The sequence below is a fragment of the Chroicocephalus ridibundus genome, chromosome 19, assembly GCF_963924245.1.
Source record: "Chroicocephalus ridibundus chromosome 19, bChrRid1.1, whole genome shotgun sequence".
NCBI classification, from domain to species: Eukaryota; Metazoa; Chordata; class Aves; order Charadriiformes; family Laridae; genus Chroicocephalus; species Chroicocephalus ridibundus.
This window is the reverse complement of record NC_086302.1, coordinates 802,373-819,379: the sequence shown is the minus strand read 5'-3', so window position 1 is coordinate 819,379 and position 17,007 is coordinate 802,373. Positions and strand designations below refer to the sequence as shown.

The 17,007-nt window shown below is 55.1% G+C and overlaps 1 protein-coding gene across 1 annotated transcript; it reads right to left on the bottom strand.

Annotated features, from left to right (window-relative positions):
- Positions 1–6,358: 6,358 nt before the first annotated feature.
- On the bottom strand, positions 6,359–16,267 carry NT5C1A (5'-nucleotidase, cytosolic IA). Its single transcript, XM_063355708.1, is given in 7 exon segments — positions 6,359–7,398; positions 7,690–7,874; positions 8,295–8,417; positions 8,736–8,865; positions 9,712–9,879; positions 15,904–16,044; positions 16,046–16,267. Coding segments are annotated over 7 exon segments (1,329 nt in total). The 5' UTR covers positions 16,262–16,267; the 3' UTR covers positions 6,359–7,032.
- Positions 16,268–17,007: the final 740 nt, after the last annotated feature.

Below are 17,007 nucleotides of genomic sequence, written 5' to 3'. Positions count from 1 at the left end.
CCCCCCCACCTCCCTCACTTGGCACAAGCTAAAGGATTCAAAAGGAAGCCAGGCTTGGCAGACACAGGGGGAGGAGGGAGTGGGGAGATGAAAGAAGGCCTCTCTCCAGCTTTCTCTTCCAGTTCCCACACTCAGCCCGGCATGGAGAGCTCCTAATGATTACCAGCCGCACCTGGAGGAGGCCGCCTGGCCGCTGAGGAAACAGGGGCCTGTTTATACAGTCATCAGGAAAGGCCCCAGCACCCCAGCCATGCCACGCGGGGTGGCCCAATAGCCCCCTAGCCTGGTCACCCCGGTGACAAGGTGCCTGAGGTGGCTACCCTGTCACAGCGCCTGAGATGGCAGCCTTGCCATGGTGCCCGACATGGCCACCCTGCTGTGGCACCCAAGACAGCAGCACTGCCTCAGCACCCAAGACGGCGGCCCCACCTCACCACCACTGTGCTGAAGATGGCAGCCCCACCTCCGTGCCACTCTGGCATTTATGGACATGGTGCCCCATGCTGGAGCTGGCACTGAGGAAGACCTCTCCATTCTCAGCTTGGTGGGCTTCAAGCATACGCCCTTCCCAATGAAGGACGTACCCCACGAGGCAGTGGGTTGAGGACCACCTAGAGGCTAAGATGGCCACTGGGGCTGCTCTGAGGCAAAGACGCCTGCTCACACGGTCCCCAAATACACGCCTGAAGGGGAAGGAGCAACAGGCGGCCCCGCGGAAGGTGGCGATGCCACTTGGAGCACGTTGGCCCATGAAGGACGCCTGCAAGGGGGACGCCTGCCACCATCGCAGCCCTTCACGCCCTCTCGTGGCACCCACTTGACACCACAACTGTCACCATCACGGTCCCCACGGCTGTGGCGGCAGAAACAGGCCCGCCATTCCCCAGGGTAAACTCATCCCTGCCAGGATGGGTGTGAATTTCCAGCACTCGCAACCATTTCCACCCGTGCAAATTCCTGACAGATGCAGCCCAAACTCCAGTGCTGTGCGGGGCCAGCAGAGCCAGGTTTCCCTCGCAGGGCAATCAGAGCAAGTTTTCCCCTTATTTATCCTCCCTCTCACAGAATTCCCCAGATAAAGACTCCTCACTCGGGGGTTTGCTGCCTCTGGGCAGTGTTTTGTAAGGCAGTGGTCTGGATGTTGTGACTGGAAGCAGTCCCCGTTTTGGACTCCGCTGCCTGCGGATGCCAACTTGCATGGACCCCAACAGGTTTGCTTTATCTGAAGGGGGAAGCTGCAGCTCGCTGCTGACAGCCATGGTGACAAGGACACAGCCGCAGCACAAGTGTGGACTAGTTGTAGCTGCAGGGCTGCTCGTGGCTACTACCACTGGCCGGTGGGATGTGACCTCCCATCGAGTAAAGCTTAAAAATTCAGAGCTGGTCCTGGGCTCTGCACCCCCTTTTTGCCACAGACAGAAGGGATAACCATGCAATTTTCCCTAAGGGAAAACAAGCATAAGTCCCATCCTGGGCGCAGGACTGCTGGATGCTATCTATCCCTGAGCATTTTATCTGTATATTTTTTTAAAAAACCACTAATGCCCATCTCCTTTCAAGTCATCCAGTCAGAAAACTTGGCAGCCAAGCTCTCAGCAGCATGGGGCTGGCCATCACTCCCTGGCGGGTGCAGCCGTACTTACCCGGCATCTGTAGCCCCGGGGCTGTGGAGACTCCCTCCTCTCCTCTCCGCTCCTCCTCAGTGGGATTATGTGCACAGTCCCAACTGGCACAGCGCTGCCAGCAAAGCTTTGAAGTGCAGCCCTGGCAACGAAGCTTTCGCTGCAGGAACGGGAAAGAGCCAGGAGAGAGACACCTCTGCCTCCATCGCTCCCTGGCCTGGGCAGAACTAGGAAAAATGAAGCGGTTTTTTTAAAAGGCAAGTCTCCAGGCAGGGAAAGGGGCGTATTCACTCTGCAGTTTAAAGATCTTTGCCCTCTTGTGTTTTGGTCCAGCCCAGTAACCAAAGGGTTATCTCCACCAGCCTGGGCAATGCACAGAGCTATTCCCACAGCTACCTTGAGGACTCACATGAAGCTGTGGAAATTGATGGCTCCCAGACAGAGCTGGACAAGCCCCGGTTCTTGGTGGAGGAGGAAGATGCAGGGTGGAAGGTGGGTCTGTTTACCCCACTGACTCTTCCTGGTGAGGGGCCAGGCCTTAAACAGAAACCGTCTGGTGCATCTTCCAAGGAGCTGGCCTAGCGCGGAGCTGCCTCTTGGCAGAGGGAGATGCCGGCTTCCTCTGTCAGCAGGGTGATGAGCAGCTTCATACACGCTCCGTTGAGTCACTGCTTCGTTGGTGGCCCCCCCAGCACAGCATGGCTGAGCCCAGCCGCCCCAGGTGCACACAGGGGAACCATTTTAGGCTCCGGTGACAGAGGCATCAGTGAACACTGCTATAAATAGCGGTGTCAAAGAGACGAGATCATCAGGCTGTCCAAATCCTGGCACGGCCCCGCTAGCGCTGATAGCAAGTGCCCTTTCCTTGTTCTTTTGACGCCAGGTCTTCTTATCTATTCTTCCAACTCTGGGCATTTCTGTCACCAGGTCCCCTGCCCTGACATTTTAGCCTCCTGGGATGGCTGCAGGTCCCTGCTTGCATTTGTTGGCTCCTATTCTGCACTCCAGAAAGGGCATAAAACAAAATGCGCTACAGGGACAAAGTGGAGTCCCCACCAGCGCAGCCTGGGACCCTTCATGGCCAACACCATGGGGCTGTCAGGACAGCCCTGTGTTTGCACGGCCCCTACACACTGGGACCTGCTGCTGGGCATGCAGGCATCACTGCAGAGATACAGGGTTTCACTGCACTTAAGAGTACTCCTGGATTTCTGCTTTTCTTCTGCAAGGAGCTGGAGTCATCCTTCAGACCTAATGTTACCTCTGGATCGTTCTGTTCTCTGTTACGATGATGGGGGAACTGAGGAAGGGAGGTGTCATGACTTAACCTATGTACATGAGGACCAGGAGAGCAGAGTCCATACTCTGCCCAACCTCCCTGCCATGCAGCTGGTCATCAGGGGCATCACACCCTCATCAAGAAGCTCCACAAGTTCTTGGAGTTAAATCCTGGATTCGTCATGAAAAGCAGTTCTTGCTGTTCAAAGGCCATGATTACCTTGTGAACATCTGCACTGACAATAGCTGAGTGGCAGCATAATTCTCCATCAGCTCTGCCTCCGCTTTCTCCTCCTCCATGTTCTTTATTTTAAAGCACGCTCATTGCAAAGCCCTTCGATGCCTGATGAAGGAAAAAGCTCGGAAAACAGGCAACAGAAAAAAAAAAAACCCTCAGGCTTGCAGCAAACCAACAACAAGATACCACAGACCCAACTGCACAAACACGTCCCTTCCCTCCCTGCGTGGCCTTGGCGCATGTTTCTCCATGACCCGTCGTCTCCTCGGCCCCAGTGCTAACACTGGTCCCCAGGAGCGAGTTAAGGGCTCAGGACAGTCTTTGCATGAACATCAGAGCCAGCTCCTGGTTTTGGCATGGACATCCTGACCTCTCAGAGCTGGGTCCACCTGGACTTTCACCGGTGCAACATGGGCCTTATCAGTGCTGGAATTTGACTTTTTCCTCCAGGCATCTGGTGGAAGAAGAGGCAGGATTAGGGGACGGGCTTGGGGAAGGCATTCCAGCAAGCAAGGCTGCACAAGAACACTCTCTGCTGAGGGCCATCTGAACGCCCATAGCAGAGATGCTGCCCTGGGGCCTATGGACATTCCTTGGCTATATTTGGTGACGAATGGAGAATTTGTTGCTTCCCCTTAACCCATCTGTTCTCCCTATTGGTAGGGAGGAGCTAACACCAGAACTGTAGTGTCGCTATTCGGATAAACCCGGTATTTCAGCAGCAATAAATCTCCTCTAAGAAGCTTTTGCTGCCTCCCACCTGTTGGCTGGGAGAAGATCAAGTTGACAAAAGTCTGCCAAATTGTATTTTTATCCAGGACTTCATCACAAGTCCAGGTTACAATAAAAGCCTGTTCACGAAGCAGAGGGAGGTAGCTGTATCACAGTACATCTCTCAACTCAGGAATCGCACCTCTCCCAGAGGTCGCCAGTTCCCAGGTAGCTGTTTTTTATTACATTTTCTGAATTCCCTTAAATCCCAAAAGGCTCTTTTTCCTTCTCGTCACCCCCACTCCTTCACCATAAAAGCTGGGAGGTCCCAAGCTGGGACCCCTGACTCTCTTGCTGGCTGCACCAGGGAGCCAAAATACCCATTGTGAGAATGGCAACAGAGAGAGCCAGGCTGGGACCAACACAGTTTATTACAGAAAAACACCCAGAGGGATTTCATTAACATGGCAGTCCATTCACAAGAAAAACCACCGGAGGACAACGAAATTAAACCCACAGCAACAACACACAGCGGGTAAGTCCAGTCATCGGCCAGCGCAGCACAAGAGGCACAACCACACTGGCCCATCAGGGTGGGAGACGTGCCCAGCTCATGCAGCCGGTCCTGGGGACCGCATTGCTCCCCCAGCCCGAGGGGATGCCACGGATGAGCAGACGAGGAAGGGACACAAGCAGCAAATCCACGTCTGCCAGTTGCAGTGACAGAGGAGAAAAAAAAGTAGGAAACCATGTGGATAAAAGCAAATGCAGCCATTGCAGGAACAGAAAATCCTCCCCCCACAGGAAGGAGTCAGGAGGTGCAAAGGGAGGTCTACTGCACCTGGGGCTTGTTTCCCAAGCCCAGTGTCTCCCTGCAAGCCCCTAAGCTGCCCTGGCAGTAGGAGGACCCTAAGTAGAGTCACTAAAACTCCTGCCTGCGCTGTACCCTGCACCCCAGCTTGCCCCCCGCTCCCTGTGCGTCTCAGGCCCCAGAAAGGCAGCGGTGAAAGCTGCTGAGATCCAGGGACCTGCCCCAAAACCACAACACAGTGCTTCCCTAGAGCTAACAGCACCTTCAGACAGGACATCTTCTCCCGCACAGCCCAGCCCTGCCAACACCCCTCATCCAAAAGGCACATCCCCAGTGGCTGTGCTTGCACGCTGTATCCCAGCTCAGCAGCACCTTCCCTGGCCGGGGGTTCCCAAGGACTTGCTGACAACCCTATTCCTCTTGCGACATCACCTCCTGGGCTGGCGAGAGGCCCCGGTGCAGCCCATTTGCGAGCTGGGCTTGGCTGGGCTTCCACGATGTGATCTTCAGGAAACACCTTGGAAACGTTTACTGGGAGACCAGGATGTTCTCCCCCTGCCAAAAAGGTCTCCGAGATACAGTTCAGATCCCAATATCCGGGGTTCACATTAAAAAGACAAGATCTTTTTATAAACCTGTATTTAATAGAAGCGTTACTGAGATACTCATTTCTTTCAAGACTTTAGTTTGTTTGTTTGGATTTTAGACCTTCCTCTAAGGTGCTTGTCACCCATATGTGACAACAGTCTGTCAAAGTGAAATAGTGTAGGGGGGGAAAGAGTGCAATCTGCTTTTCACTGCTAGAGCAGGATTTAGTGCAATGATAAAACAGTCTCCCAAGCCACTGAAGGCATCACTAGCTTGTTTATATATTTGTCAAAAGTGCGGTAACTCAAGCTCTAACTTGGGAAGGGCTGAGCTGTTTTAGCTGAAACCTCCCCACAAAGTCGAGCCAGAAGCAGACACATACCTGGGAAAACTTCAGCCCACAAAGTTGGTGTTTGTAGAAAACTACTGTCTGATAACAGTGGGCATCCATTCTGCCCAACCACAGGGTACACTGACTGGAAAAAAGAGAAAAAATAATAAAACAAAAAAGAACAAAACCCCACAAGAATGAAGTCATCTTTAAATTTTGCTCCTGAGAGCTTCCTTTGGGACAGGGCTTTGTGCAGAAATGTCAGTGTGATTTTCACACCACTTTCAGAGCAGCTCTCCAAATGGTTTCTCTTCCTGTTTTTTTTAATCGGAGATTTGTTTCTCTCTCCCAGCATCACTAGCAGAGGTGTCTATTTTAGGAAACACCAGAGGTTTTAAAAAGCCGAGGAGAAAAAGATTATCAACTCATATGGGCTCAGCATAGAAAAGGAAAAGAAATCTTTTAATTAAAACCCCCAGGCTGAAATTCTCTGCAGATTTACCTAAGTGGACTTCAAATGATGCCCCTAATACATTAGGGGCTGCTTTTAACTTAATTCAAGCCCTAGGCATGTGTCTGCGGACCCTGGGCGGCTCACACAAGAGCTGGGCTTTGGATGCCTCACTGAGATTATTATTTTTAAGTGGTAACTCATGCAACTGTGAAACCCAAATTTAAAAAAACCGGGCCAACAATACACTGGCCCAAAGCTCCAAGCAGGAAACAGGATTTTTTTTGTGTGTGTATATTTACGTATATATGTATATACATAAATATACGTATATATTTAAGTGTTTGTTTCTATTTTTCCAAATTTAGTGCATGAAAGGAAAAGCTGTTCAGCTGACAGAATCTTGATGGAAGGATAAAAACATGAAAGATTTTCTGGTTAGGGAGCAGGGGCTGGATCTGCGAAGGAACAATATTATGGCTTAATTTTATTTAAAAGGGACAACATTTTGTTTCAAGGCTGCTAGAACGGTTTTTGTGTGCTGCTAACTTTCCAGTTCAACAGTTCAGCCTGAACATTTGGTTTGCAAATCAAAGGCTTTGGGAGTTACCTGGGGTTTTAAAGAAACGCCAATAGGTTAAACCTGCCTGGCACAAAGAGTCCACAAAAAGAGAGATCCATCCTCGAGGGATTTTCCCTGAAGCAGGTGCAAAGCGCGGGGAAGAGAGGAGATGGCTCAAGGGGCTGCCCAGCGCCGGGGAGCCTCCAGCCCCACGAGGAACGGGGACAACGCCACGACATTGCAACGAATACAGAGGCGAAAGGAAGACTTTCGTCAGCCCCCTCCTCCATCCGTGCCCCCAGCAAGGCTCCTGCTGGGGAATAACCTCACGCTCGCCAGGCAAATGCTCTCTGCCTTGCAGACCACAAGCCAGGTCAGAGCATGGTGCACAGGGTAAAGTCTGCGCCGCACGCTGGGGGCCGCGGGACCAGCCAGCTCCACTACTTGCTGTTGGGGGTTTGCTTCTCCTGCGCCGTCCGCTTGTGCTTCTGGGCGATGCCATAAGGGACGTGGGCAGCGACAGTGCCCATCTCCTTGGCTCCCTCCACGTGGAACATCTGGTCATCGAAGAAGATGTGAGGACGGATCTTCTTCAGCAGTGGCCCCTTGGGAGCCCCGGCCAGGAACAAAGCCTCATCTGTCTCCAGGCCCCAGCTGCGCAGAGTCTTTAGGGCCCGGGCTCCCGAGCTGGCCGCACTCCTGGCAGTGACCAGGTAGGTGCGAATGGGACACTCCAGCCTCAGCCCCTTGGAATAGAACTTCTTCTGCAGCTTCCCCAGGGCCTCCAGGAAGCCCTTCAGGGGTCCCTGCCAAAGCAAGAAGAAACCATCACTCCCAAGACCTCCATGCCGTCCCCTCCTCCAGACACCCAGTCCCAACAGAGCCAGACAGGCTGGCTAACTCCTTCTCCCTGCAAACCCCCAGAAATGACAGCGAGGGGCCCGCAGCAGCCATCCCATGGGCCAAATCCAGCAGTACCAGGCTGCTGACCCACCCCATTTCACACCCCACGTGCTGATCCCTGGCTCGTTCCCAGAGGCAAGAGCTGTGGACAGTGTCTCTCCCAGAGGCTTTTTCTGGCTGCACCCCAGCACTACCTGTGCCAGGGGCTTGTTCTCATGAGCCTTTTCATGTTCAAAGAACATGTCCAAGCCGTGAGCCTTCACGATCTGCTCTGACTCATCTGAGAAGAGCACGGCGTCGCCATCAAATGCCACCCGCAGCTGGTTCTCCGACACCTCCAGGTCTTTGCTGGGGCCGAAGATGGTGGCCGCAGCGATCCCTGTGGAGGTAAAGTGCAAGGCAACAGGCGGCAGTTACCCAAGGACCTGGCCTCCTGGCTCATCTGTTGAGGAGCAGAGCAAAACACGACGGGCTGAAAGCAAACACTACAAGGAAATGCATGCACCCAATAGTGCCTGCAGCTTGGCCCAAAGACCTTTTACAGCAAAAACAAGTCCCCAGATGATAAACCTCCCTTTGCATACAAGAAATAATGCGGAAAACCAGCGCCTTCGCCTTGGAAGAGCTGTGGAGCTCCTTGGAGGCTCTTTGGTGAATCAAGAATGGGATGTGGGACAAGGCAGACCCCATCTGCACATCAACGTAGGGACAGGGACATTGGAGCTATCGCTCCCAGCACCAACCCCCTGAGGGGTCCAGGCTCCCCCCGCTGCCCCCCCGAGCTGAACCCCAGACTCACCCTCTTCAATGGCCTCACTCACTTTCTCAGCATCAGAGGAGAGGTAGAGGTTGGTGTGATAGGCCTTGAGGTAACAGATGGGGCTGTTTCCTCCTGTCATGCAGAACCTCTCGATGAACAGATCTGAGGGCAGATGGACCCTGGAGTGAGCATGGTCACCCCGCAAACACTCCTTGACACTGCTCCCCTGTGGCCCCCGAAGACTTGGCAGGATGGGGGCTAATTTTGTTACTGCCGTTAAACAGCATTGCCAGCAGCCAGAGCATCCTCACCACCAGCCAACTTCCAGTCCAAGCCCATGAAATCTGGGAGAAGTGGGCTCAGCTTGTGGTTTGGAGGAAGAGACAGGAGAAAGTATCTCCTTATCTTGCTGCCAAGCAATAACTCCCTCCCCAAAAGCCGGCAGCACCTGTGTGAAGGACCACTTTGCTCTGAGCTTACCATAGTGGTTGATGCTGTTGATCAAGCGAACCCCGACCTGGGCATGGTTATTGGTCATGAGGACAATGTCGAAGAGCTCCTCGCTGTTGGGGTAGAGCTCACGCAGCTGCGTGTTCACCGCTTCCAGCGCCTGCAGCACCCCGGGGTGGTAAGGGTGGGTGTCAGTGAGCCCCAGGAATGGCCCTCACCCCCTTCCCACCGAGCAAAACACTTCTGTTCACCAACGCCAGGGATCTGACCTGACCTCAACTACGCCCCGAGCCAAGCTGACATCAGCAAGCAGCTTTAGCTGGGAAAAAAGACTGATTTTGGTGAAAAAACCACATAGCTACTCTCCTATTTTCAAGCACAAAAGGTTTCAAGCTTTCTTTAGGAGATGAGAATAAATTAGCTCAAAGTTACAGATAAGTGTTTTTTGAGCAATCAGGAATGGAACAAGTCTCTCCCCACTAAGTGGATTTGTTTAGTCATTCTGAATGGGCAAGAGATTGCTTCAGTGTGAGCCAGCACACAAAACTGCACAAAATCCAGTGGAACTAGGGCAGAAATTGGAAAATATTTTTAAAGTTTGAATTGCCTCATTTCCACATGTCAAAATTAGAAATTGGCCAAGACTGTAGCAAAGCTAAATTCAGCCAGTTTAGAAGAATAAATAAATTGTAATAGTAATAATTAAAAAAAAAAATATAAGAATTCCCTAAAGGGAAACTTTAAATATGATCCAAAGAGATGATTTCTTCAATTCTTGGGCTCAGTTGCCAATTTGGAAAATTCAGCGTTTCCTCAGTCCTGGAAGAAGCACATCACTTGCCAGGAGGTTTGTTTGACCTCTGTTTGCTCTGTAGCTACACCCCTTGTGCCACGCTGCTCGTTTCCCACCCCATCCCCACGCAAGCACCCCACAGCACACCTTTCTCCCCAAAGCTCTTGGGTCAGGACCACAGTCCAGATTCAGCTGAGGTGGGTGGGTGCTCACCTTGACGAAGGGGAAGGCAGCCCCGGGGAGGAAGGGCTCGTTCTCATGGTCCAGCTGGTACTTCACATAGGCCTCCACCCCTTGCTCGCTGTAAATCTTCTGCTCCTCCTCCATGCGGAAAAGTGCTCGCGACGACACGGCGATGGTGATGGCATTCTCGGGCTTTGGCTGCAGGGAAGGGGAGAAAATGGGAAGGCAGCCCCCACACCCCGCTGCCCAAGAGGGCATCTTTGAACTTCCAACATGAAAGGCCACAGGGTGGGTGACACCTCCATAGCGATCTGGAGGATAACGAGACAGCTGCAACCCTGATCTTCCAACGTTTCAACAGATGAAGCCCTGATGCATCCTTTCCACATATTCAGGACACGTGAGAGCCTTTTTCTGCTCTTTGCACCATGTGCAAGCCCTCCCACTGCAAACAGGCTCCCAACGTGCTACCCCAGGAGAACCACTCAACCCCATGCAGAAGGAATTTGTGCGGCTTTTCCCCCTCCAGCCAGGAAAAACCACACACCGTGGCTCGGCCAGATCCGCACTCCCACGATGCTGTCCAGATGTGACAAACAACCCGTGCCAGCTCAGCTTATAAAAACACTTGATATAGTTATTGTGGGCGGAAACATGACAAACAGGTGGTGCAAGCAATGATTTATGAGTCATTATTATTAATGTTTGAGGGCTTGATCCAAAATCCACTGAAGTCAACAAGGGGCCTCTAGTGGGACTTGGCAGGGAGAGAGGGGACACCACAAAAATCAATCTCATCTTGACCCTCACCCGTCCTCCCTCTCCCCTTAGAGGGCAGGAGGGTGTTAATCCCCATCACTCACTTGCAAGCATGAAAGCAAATTCATTACTGATAGCCAACAAGAAATCCTCGCTCCCAGAACAGCAAATCCTGAGGAGGGATGGTGGCGCAGACAGCCCTGTCCCCAGCAGACTCTGCCTGCAGAGCGCCCTGGGAGCAGGACACCGCCTGGGGGCTCACAAGGGGGATGCTCCCCGGGAGTGGTCCCAGCCCGTGCGCTCTCGCTGTGCTGAGGGATGCACCTCCGCAGGGAGCCTGCGAAATCCAGGCTGTCAGCACTTCAGTAACACCTCACCCTCAGCTCCTCTGTGATTTCCAGGATCCTCATGTACCACGTTACCCCATGAGTAATCCTCCGGCAATGCTGTTTGCCCAGGGACAGGAGGGCGCCTTGGCCAGCTGCTCACACACCCAGGTGCTCCAAAGTTCAAGCTCCCACCTTGCCTAGGGCTGAGCTTTACAGAAACAGCAGCCTGGCAAGAACAAGGTACCCCATCCACACTGGGAATCTTCACTCCCCACAGGGCTGGCCCTGCCCTGGGGCTCACTCTGCTCCAAACCCAGCCCCGCTGATCCGGCCCAGCACGGAGACGCGCCCAGGAATGAGTCAATGGCAGTGCCATTCCTAGCACCGCACCGCCCCCATAAGCGGTGCCCGGGGCCAGTCGCACAGCACGGTCGGTCCCAGACACCTCTCCAAGGCCGCATCAGTACCCAAAATCCCCAGCAAACAGATTAAGCAGTGAGCGATTAGGACTAGACACAGATTAGCTCAGGCTAAGAACATCAATGCGGCTAGAGGGATCCTTTTCCCACAGCGTTTGCAGAAAAATAAGGTCCCATTTGGAAGCAACTGTTTTGAGAAAGCAGGTGAACAATCCCCAGGACACACAGCATCACCCAGGTCCACACAGAAGCTGATCGGCGACACCAGCATCACTCCCACAAGTGAACCACAGCCACCAACTCCCCATCTTAAGCTACCTGGTGGGTGTTAGCTATTAACTTGTCACAGGCCATGTCTTGGCGCTCCAACTCATTAATTAATAACTCTGGTGTCATGGGCCATTTATTAGCTGAAAATATTAATAACTATTAAAGGTATTGGGACATCCGGCCATTAGCCTTCAGCAAGGAGTCCTGCTGCTCCCGAGCCCCTGCAGTGCTGGGTTATTTATCTGGGTATGTAGGAGAGCTGCCGGGCACTTGCTCCCCGAGGGACCGCAGGGCAGAGCATCCTCCACAGCCAGCACCGCAGGAGGATTCCCAGTGGAGAAAGTAGGTCAGCAGCATCCACAGCAGAGGGATGTTTGCACAGAGGGATGTTCGGGGGGTGAGATGCATGTGGGGGGGGGTAAGATGCATGTGCGGGGCCGTAAGCCGAGCCTAGCCAGGTACCCAGCCTGAATTTGCATCTCTATCTCCCCACAGCACACACCGTGCACCTGGCGGGTGCCAAGAGCACAGGCACCTTGCGCAACAGCAACAGGCTGCTCAAGGTCCCTTCCCTGCCATTTAAAGGCACCAGCCTCCAGGAGGTTAATTTAAGAAGTAATAAACACAGCAATAAAAATAACCGTAAGCTTGGGGCCCTAACTCTGCCCCAGCGTGGGCTGCCGAAGCCCCAGCTGCCTGCATGTGGGAAGCCTGGCCTCCAGGAATGGGACCTGCTGGATCCTGTTTGCTCCTGCCAAGGAAGATTTGCACCTTTGGAGCACTTTCTGCAGGGAAGTCTCACCCGGACACCAACACAGCTCCCAGCTCCAGCTGGGCTGGAACAGCCCTGCTGTTCTCTGGGAAATGCTGACATTTAAAAAATAAGGCAATTCTGCTCTGTGAGGAGGGAGCCACATTTTGACATTTCTTTGAAGTAGAGGTTTCATTTGGAAGCGTTCCCTCCTCAAGGTTATTTGGATGCTTCTCCATCCCCACTGGTACTGCAGATTACTACATTCATTACTACATTCAAAAAATGGGCTTTAAAAAGTCACAGTGCTACCTCAAATCCTCTATTAGAGTGCTGTGAACAACCCAACAAACCTCACCTTGCCTTGAAACATCACAGTTTTGGGGGAAACCACACTTAATTTTTAACAGAAAGCATATGCATGGGAGGGGTCCCACTCACAGTCCTCTTTGGGATGTATTTAGTCCCAGGAGATGTCGTGGAGCCTGCACAGCATCCAATCCCAACGCAGCCTCCAGCTCTGGCTGCCCCAGCCCCGACGGGTTTGGGCACTCTGAATGACAAACCCTGTTTGACTCTCAGAGCAGCATCCAAGGTCAACCAAGGTCAGTTAAAGCTCATCATCCAACACAAGCCCAGGGAGCGGCTGTCGGGCTCTGCTCAGCCAAATCCAACTGAAATTTTCTGCTTGGGGATTTATGGTGAGCTCTTCTCCCTTCCTCCCTTCCCACAGGAAGGTCAGTCAGATCCAGCCCCATCCTTAACATCAAGCAAGAAATTAATGATGTGTTTAACATAAGTGCAAACAGGGCAGTGTGGGGGAAGGTCCCATTCCAACCCTGGGTCCATCCCCAGGCTCAGCCAGACAGGAGGGACAACCAGGGACACAACGCGACAGCCCAGCTCTCCGAAGAGGAACATCAGCCCGTGGCACAGCTCCAGGTGATCCAAGAGGTCCCAACCCCATCTCAGAAGCACAAGTGACCTTTCCAGCAGGCTCTGGCTCCATAAAGTGCAAAACCCATCCCGGACCCAAACACCCCACTTTCAGGGCAAAGATGTATTTCAGTAGCGCCTGGAAATGGCACGTTTTCCTCTGCAGACCCAACAGCTGGCAGGCCTTTAAATCGCTCTTTTAATCGGATGCAAATCCTACGCAGCCCCCCAAGGATTAGAGACAGACATTTGGAAATCCCACACGCTCCGGGGATGTGCAGCAGGGCCATGCCTTCTCACCCACGAGAGCCACAAGGTGCCCATAGCGGCACCCAACACCAGTGGCTTCACTGCCACCCCTGGAGGCCATTGCTGGCTGGCTCCATGGCAGGAGCCACAGCAGGGACCCCGTTCTGCACCCCCTGATGCAAAAGGTACGTTTGCATCGCTTGGGCATGAATAGGCTGGACCCACCTTGATCCTAAAAGCCTGGAGGAACTCTGGCAGCCCCATGCACTTCCCTGGATGCTGCAGAAAACCAAATCCAAAATTTTGAGGTGAATTTTGGTATGAGATTTGGCCACAGAAAAGGAAGAGGAAGCGCTCGCTCCAGGGTCAAACATGGTCCCCCACCCCAGATAAATCATCCCAAAATTGAGGCACCCTGGTGAGACAGATGGGTCTCCACGGGTGCAGGGGACTGGCAGAGCAGGGGAGGCTAGCAGAAGGCCAGCTCCCACCAACCCAGCTTCTCCTCGCCACATGCCGTCACTGGGAGGCTGAGGAGACATTTTCCACATTGCTGAAAAGTGACAAGTCTCATCGCTGACCTCCCCAGCTGGCAGGAACAAGGCCGGAGCAGGCTTGGGAGCCGGAGCGTGGGAAGAGCGGAGCCCCCTGCAAAGGAGAGAGCCCTGTGGGCTGTTAACCCCTTCCCCAGCCAGGAATGGGCCCCCCAGCAACACACTCCAAGATCACCCTGCCTTCTGCCATCTCACAGCCCGTCTCCAGGATGGCTTGCACCTGTGCCTGGTCCCTCACCGGTATCTGCTCCGTCTGGCGGAGACATTTGGCTGAGAGGACGGACAGGCCCGGCACCCACAAGGGCGCAGACGGACAAGAGCAAACTCCATTTCCCACGCGCACCAGGGAGCCCTGGGCGGCCGCACGCCCCCTGCTCGGGATCAGATTAAAGTTCAGGGCAATGGCTGAGATGTTTTTGAGTTTTCCAAATGCATTATTTATACTGCAGAAAAGTGCTCTGCAGCCATCCATCATGGGCTGTGACAGCTGCCTGGCAGGGCAGGGCAGCCCAGCTGTGTGCGAGGGCAGCCGAGCTGCCTGGCCATGGGCACGAGGCCCCCAGCCTGCCCTGGCCGAGGGGCATGGCGCTGGGCAGACACCGCGAGCACGGGCCCCGGCATCACGTGGGTGGATGGCACAACCTAACTTCAGGGCCCAAGTGCCTGGATCTCGGCTCTGATGCTGGTTTGCTGTGTGAGCAAACCACAGCACTGCCCCTTGCCTCAGTTTCCCCAGCTGTACTACAGAGATGGGCATGCTGGTCACCAAGCTCGCTGCAAGGAACTGAAGAGGAGGAGCCTGTGCCGACATTCACAGGAGGCTGAAAGCATGGCACGGAAGATAACTAGACACGTCCCACCACCAAGCCAGGCTGTCCCTCTCCTCCCGAAGGGCGAAGGCAGCAGCACCATCAGTCGGCAGCGGGTACAGGACCAGGGGGTGCAGCCAGGTCCCCAGCAGGGAAAGCACGGGGGCTGCTCCAAGTCAGGGTGCACAGAGCAGGGGCTTGGCCATCTCCCATCGCCGGACTCGCACGCAGAGCCTCACTGCGAAAGGCACCAGGTGTCATTGGGCTCCCGACATCCCTGCGGGCAGCACCTCTGCCAAAACCCCACGCTTTGGGGGCACACAGAGCCCCAAGAATGACTATGGCTGGGTGGGCTCCCAGGTTGCAGGGCCAAGGCCAGCCCGCCCCGCGATGCAGCCCCCAGCCCCGCGCGGGAGCAGCTATTCTGAGCTACAGCAGCACTTGCAGACGCTCCCATGTTTAAACCCAGCAGGCTCAGCCCTGGTTAGATAACGCAGGCTTTCCCTCTAATCTCCCAGAGCAGGCGAGCCCCTGCGACACCCCGCTGCTCCAGGCAGGGATTCAGCCCCTGGGCCGTCCCCCTGCTCCACCACAGCCACCCCTCCTGTCCCTGGCAGGGCCTCGTGCCTTGGCGCAGGGGACAGGCAGCTCACAGGGCACCGAGCCACTCGGCAAGGACACCTCAGCCCAGGAGGGACCCAGGAACACCCCACGGACCCGCAGGAACCCAGGGAGACCCAGAGAGACTAGGGGAATCTGGAGAGAACCCAGGCAACCAAGGGCAACCCAGGGATGCCATGGAGGAGTGGGGGCACCTGGAGAGACTCAGAGCTTCCCCAAGGACCTGGACGAAGACAGGGGGTCAAGGAAAAAGCAGAGACACCCAGGGTGACTCCAGGGCACCTGGAGGAGACAGGGTACCCAGAGAGATGCAGAGGGATCCACGGGGAACCTAGAGAAAACGGGGCACCCAGGAGGACGCCAGAGAACCTGCACGAGGTGGGACACCTGGAGAGACCCAGAGGGACCCGGAGGCGATGGGACATGCAGGGGGAGGCACCCAGAGGAGATAGGGCACCCAGAGGCACCCGGCGTGACTAGTTCCCCCCTCGGGCGGGGAGTGCTGCCCGGCTCAGAGTCTCTCACCGATTTGGGCTTCTTCTTAGGGGCGAGGTTGTCGTAGAAAGCCTTGGCCTCCTCCCAGGGCCGCCCCGCCGCGCCCGGCGCCCCGGCGGTGCCCGGAGGCTCCATAGCGCGGCGGCTCAGAGGCGCGGGGCACCGGGCTCGGGCTCGGGCTCCGCCGCTGCTGCTCCGTGCGCGACGGCGGCCGGTCCGCGCGTACCGGGAACTGCCGGAGCCGCTGCCGGTGTGGCGGAGCGCGCTTTATAAGGCATCCCATGAAGCTCCGGGGTTTCAGCCCACCGGGACACGGCTTAACCTCTTCAGGACCGGGGCCGAGCCCGCCGCTCCGCCGCCTCCCCCTCCGGTGCCGCATCCCCCCCATCTCCTCTAAATGCCGGGGTCCCGGGGGGAGGGAGGCGGGAGCGCTCCGCGGCCGCTCCAGGGCAGCAAAGCCCCGAGGAGGGGGGGGCGCAGGAAGGGGCAGGGAGAGAAATGTGCCCCCAGCAGAGAGCCCAGGGAGCAGGTGACCGGGCACCCACGAGGGACAGCAGCTCGCTCTCGGCCCGAGAGCATCGGAGGCCGTTGGGGTTCACCCATCCTCACAGCATGGCACCGGTGGCGGGGAACCGGGTGGCTGGAAGGGCACAAGGGTGATCAGCACCGGGAGCCGGAGGGAAAGGAGCAGCCACAGCCATGCTCACACTCTGCTCCGTGCCAAGGTAACCCGTGCTGTGTGCTAGTTAATGGAGGGAGCATGGGTATCAATTAAGGCTCTTCACTAAACGTTCTCCCATGAGCACTGGTGGGATTGAGTCAAGCCACAGAGATATGCTTAGAGCCCAGCTTTCAGCTCAGGTTGAAAACTGCACCATGACCAGCAGACACCCACAGCCCAGAGGCCACCAGGGAGCAGGGACTGTGCCCCGGAGACTAAAACTCAGCAGCCAGGAAGGACCAAGTGATGGAGGATTCCACCTTGTCTCACCCAGCACAGGGCAACATCTGGGAGGAGGTCACAGAGCCCTAGCACAGAGGCCAGCAGAAGTGTTTTGCCCAAAGCTCTGTACCAGCAGCTAAACACCAACCCTCCCTACAGACCACGGTCTTGTGGACACTTGTGGCCCTGCC